The sequence below is a fragment of the Lepidothrix coronata genome, unplaced genomic scaffold (assembly GCF_001604755.1).
Source record: "Lepidothrix coronata isolate B3197 unplaced genomic scaffold, Lepidothrix_coronata-1.0 Scaffold203, whole genome shotgun sequence".
NCBI classification, from domain to species: Eukaryota; Metazoa; Chordata; class Aves; order Passeriformes; family Pipridae; genus Lepidothrix; species Lepidothrix coronata.
This window is the reverse complement of record NW_016690383.1, coordinates 1480828-1485362: the sequence shown is the minus strand read 5'-3', so window position 1 is coordinate 1485362 and position 4535 is coordinate 1480828. Positions and strand designations below refer to the sequence as shown.

General features: G+C 44.0%; 1 protein-coding gene across 5 annotated transcripts; it reads left to right on the top strand.

The window, feature by feature from the left end:
- Positions 1–56: 56 nt before the first annotated feature.
- Positions 57–3062, top strand: MRPS17 (mitochondrial ribosomal protein S17). Of its 5 annotated transcripts, none has more exons than XM_017832506.1 (4): positions 66–163; positions 382–509; positions 1409–1555; positions 2318–3062. In XM_017832506.1, the coding sequence occupies exons 3-4, from the start codon at positions 1433–1435 to the stop codon at positions 2606–2608; spliced, it is 414 nt and encodes a 137-aa protein (XP_017687995.1). In that variant the 5' UTR covers positions 66–163; positions 382–509; positions 1409–1432; the 3' UTR covers positions 2609–3062. The 5 variants fall into 5 exon arrangements, with proteins under 5 accessions (XP_017687994.1, XP_017687995.1, XP_017687996.1 ...); XM_017832507.1 differs by having other exon boundaries at positions 382–525; XM_017832504.1 differs by having other exon boundaries at positions 382–606.
- The last annotated feature ends 1473 nt before the right edge of the window (positions 3063–4535 follow it).

The following is a 4535-nucleotide window of genomic DNA, read 5'->3' as shown; positions in this document are numbered from 1 at the left end:
ACCCACCGCTGGCCCCGCCCCTCCCGCTGCTTGTCACGCCCCCGCCACTGGCCTCGCCTCCGTGCCGCTGGCCACGCCCCTTTGCCGCGCGGCGCTTCCGTGCCCGGCCCCGCCCGTTCCGGGCCCGTCCCTGTAAGGCCCCCGAGGTGCGGCGGCGGCAGCGGTGAGAGGGGATGGGGAGCGGGAGTGTGGTTTTGGGGGTTTCCTCGGGCTGGCATCCCTCGCCGGGTGCTCTCCGAGCCGCTCAGCTGAGCCCTGCTGCCTGCGAGGCCTCCTGGCCGTGCTGGTGGAACAGGGCCTGTCGCGGAGCGCTGTGGGGCCTGGGGGCGGGGGGGGCTGAAAGCTCACGGTCTGCTTGAATTTCCTCTTTTGTCCCGGTAGCTCCCGGTGCTCGGTGGGTGCTGCCAGTGCTGTACGTGCCTAACTGTGGTGTTTAGCCCTGGGGCACAGGAGAGCCCCGCACTAACTCCCCCCGCCAGCCCTGTGGACACACAGCGGAGTCAGGGGTGGTAAGAGCAGCCCCAGGTTTCACCTTGTGTGCCTCTATACCCCTAAACTCTTCTTTGGATGTGTTACAACATCAAATAAAGCACCTTGCAAGCTGTGGTAAGAGGATCCACCTGTGGATGGAGAATCCACAGGTGTTGTTTGTGTTCAACAATATATATTTGAGTGGGAGAGGACAAGGTCACTGGTCTTTGTCAGTGTTAATGTTGGTTCAAGTCTTCCTGTGTTTACCTATTGATTTTTGCCTCTGACTCTTGCAAGAGTAGCACAGAAAGCTCTCCCTAATTAAAATAAGGTAGTGGAGTATAATTACTTGCAGGAAAGAACTACCTTAGAAGTGATTACACTTACTACAAGTCAGGCAGCTCTTTGATATGTCACTTCTGGCTTGAGAAGCTCATTACCTTTCTTAGGTTTCATCAGCTCAGCTAACAGTGATACACACCAGCAGCAAATGACTCTGAACAAAAACTCCAGGCTCCCTGTTTGGGTGCAGTGTGGTCACACATGGACCTGATGAACAGGTTTGCAGCTGAAACAGCTGCTGGAGCGTGAGTTACATTAATAACTTCCACGTTTCTGTCATGTGTGAGAACTGGTGTGATTCAAAGGAATTTTGTGGGCTTTGGGATAAGGTCTCATCCTTATGGTGTTATGTCCATTTTTATTGCTGTCCTGAAGTAACTTTCCCTGCTAATGACGACACGTTCATGTCCCTTATATTGTTAAACAAGGCTGAGGTGGTGCGGTATGTGGAGTTTGGAACCGTTTTTATCCACCCTTTTCCAACAAAGTTACCTAATTAGGCTGTCAATCTGAAATGGGAAAATTTTGGTGTTGATCAGGAAATGGTGATGGTTTTTACTTTGTTAAAATAGCACCTCTGCTTGCTTGTTGCCAGGCACTGGATGACCATAACTAAACAATGTCTGTCCCACGTGGAGCTGTCCATGCAAAATGGATAGTAGGGAAAGTAATAGGAACCAAAATGCAGAAAACTGCCAAAGTGAGAGTGACAAGGCTTGTGCTGGATCCCTACTTACTGAAGGTAACAGCAGCTAGTTAACAGCTTGTGGGTTTTGTGGAGGAGTGTTCTGTTCATTTGACTCTTAGAATTTTTGATGACTCTGCAATGCAAACTCCTGAAGAAACTTGCATGAGGATTTGGCTGTGGGGTTGACTGCCAAGGATGAAAAGCACTGTGTGGTGAGGACTTACAAATTATCTGCTAAATGTATTTCTTTGAAGTGCCTTGTTGGTGCAGTTCATTTGATCTCAGCTGAGAAGGTAAAGTTTTTGTTGTTTCACACTTAGGTTTAATTTTTCATGTTGATGTGGAGTATGCTTTGGAAACTTGACATTATGTTAGTCACTTTTACAGTAAGTTTTATAGCTGTTTTTCTGTATGCATAATTGTAACACTGCTTAGTGTTTGTATCTGTGCTGTGATGTGCTATGCAAATTTGTATTGCAAATTTGTATTGCAAATTATTTCATGTCAATGCACTTCAAACAAGTATGTTAAAATAATATTTTCTCAATTTTTATATGGGGAAACTGTGGTACATGGAGGTGGAATAACTTGCCTTTGAGCAGAAGGTTAAGGATAGAGTCAGGATTGGATATGGATCTTGTGGAACCCATGTCAGTATTTTACCCAGCAGAAGAACCTGTTAATTTATTTCTCAAAAGATTCTGAGTTCTGCTGTACCAATAAGAACAAATATTAGATTTTTATGTGAAAGAAAATGAATTGAGCAAGAAACTTTAAAATCTAATGCCAGGGTTTCTTTTTTTTTTTCTTTTACAGTTCTTTAACAAAAGAAAAACCTATTTTGCCCACGATCCACTGCAGCAGTGTGTTGTTGGAGACATTGTTCTGCTGAAAGCTCTGCCTGAGCGAAGGAGCAAACACGTGAAACACGAACTGGCTGAAATTGTGTTCAAGGTTGGCAATGTCATAGATCCAATCACGGGGAAGCCCTGTGCAGGAACCAGATTCCTGGAAAATCTGTCAGATTCGGAAAACCTGACAGAGGCAGATACTACCTACCTAAGTGAAAAGCTTCAGGAACTGAAAGTTTGTTCAACAGACAAATAGCGGGCGAAATATTTAAGCAGAGGGCTTCCAGCTTGTCTCTCTCTGTCAGGGGTGTTTGAGGCCCTCCCTGTTGTGGTATGTTAAATGTTTCAGTGAAATCTGTAGTCAAAATAAATAGTAAATGTAGTTGCTTATGCAAAGAGATGGTACAGACTGATGAGCACTCCAGAGCTTTGAATGAAAATATAGAGGAAATGCAAGTTTAGTGTTAACACTTCATTTTATTGCCTATAGTTTTACCACAAGCAGTGACAGTTCCCAAAGCCAGCTGCCCTCCTGGAATGACTCTTGTGTATTGAGAAAAGAAAATCCAACTGTATAATGTTTCATTTTGGTGGGAGGGCCATTTTATTATTTGATTGTTCTGTATTTCAGACAGTCTTTTGTGGTTTGTAGGATTACTGGAGATAATGCTATTAAAGCTTTTGAAAGGAAGTGTAGAATTTTAAAACCAGCTACATGCTTGTGTCCTTATTTCCACTTACAGTCACTCATCCCACACTGCAGTGCCTTCTGACTTCCAAAATCTCTAACAGAAACACAGCCCCTTGCTTTTCTAGTGGCAGTAAGGTGAGAATAAAACCTTTGGGCAGCTTAGAATGGTTGGCTTGGTAACTTGTCCAGAGGGAGTATTTAGTTCTGGGAGAGCTGCATCTCTTTGAACTGCCAGCAGGACAGAGAAGCTGGTGAGAACACAAAGCCAAAAAAGTAAAGATGGTTAGATTTAGTCCCATCAGAAAAGCTAATTAAAACAACACATTTTGGGGAGATACAGGTGCTGATTTGCTGCATGCTTTAATATGGAGCTGGAAGGCCATAGCAGTTAATGATAAAAGACCACTTTATCCTGATACAGCTCTGGGGGTGTTGTGTCCTGCCTTCCAGGACAAACAGCAAGCTGAGAGCGTGCAGTTGTTGCAGCAGCCTTGTGTTCCTGACTTCTCCTTTGGATCTAAAGGAGCATCTGCCTCAAAACCCAGCAGTTGTAGGAGAGGAATGTGGGGTATGAAAGTTGTGAGAAAGTTTTTTTGAAGTGTCTGCCTGTGTCATTGGCCTTTGTTTAAGATCAGAAGCAAAACAAGGTGTATGTGAACAGAGTTCTTCTGACCTAAAATAATTTAATTTCCTTAAAGAAACTGAGCCATCTTGCACTAGTAGCTACCAGTTATGTTCTCTTCCACTGTGTAAATCATTTGCCCTTTAGCTTCCTGCACCTGCACAAAATCAGTTTTGGCTACCCACAGACCACTAAAAAAGCCTGATTTTACTCAGCAAATTATTTGGGACAGGAAGAACGAGAAACTTAAAATTCCTTTAGTGTTCCAAACCAAAAAATTGCTGCTCTTTGGATGCTTGTCTTCACGTGCTGTCCTGTGTGTCAGGTCGGCGGGACGGGATGTGAAGACACCTTGATTTAAATATCCCTGTGTAAAATAATATGGCCATGGTCTCTGAGTTTGAGGAGGTGCCTTAAGCAGATGGTTGTGGGTTATTCTTACTGATGTTTGTTGCAGAGGTTTAGGTTTATGTAAATGACTCAGTAACTGTAGCTGGTTGATGGAGGCCCTCAGCCAAGGGAAGGAAACCTGGGCTTTGACTCCTGTCCAAGTGAATGTAAAATGTGAAACTTTATCCAAGCAGAGATTGAGAGAAATCAGACTTGGGGCAGAACATGGCCCTGGGCTGTAGAAAATACACTGAAGTTGTGTCGAAGAAGGGAGTAAAGGAACTTGACCCTCAGTACATGGGGTATGAGTGTTCTAATAACTAGACATAGTATTTATAAGAAATAGGAAAAGTTTCCTGCTTGGTTGTAGTTGCACTTACATGTAATTAGGGAAGTAAATACTTTTATTTCCTGCGATTTCCTTCGAGTAGCTGTGAAAATGCCACAGCTTTTTTTTCTAAGTCTTTTTTTCTAAGACTG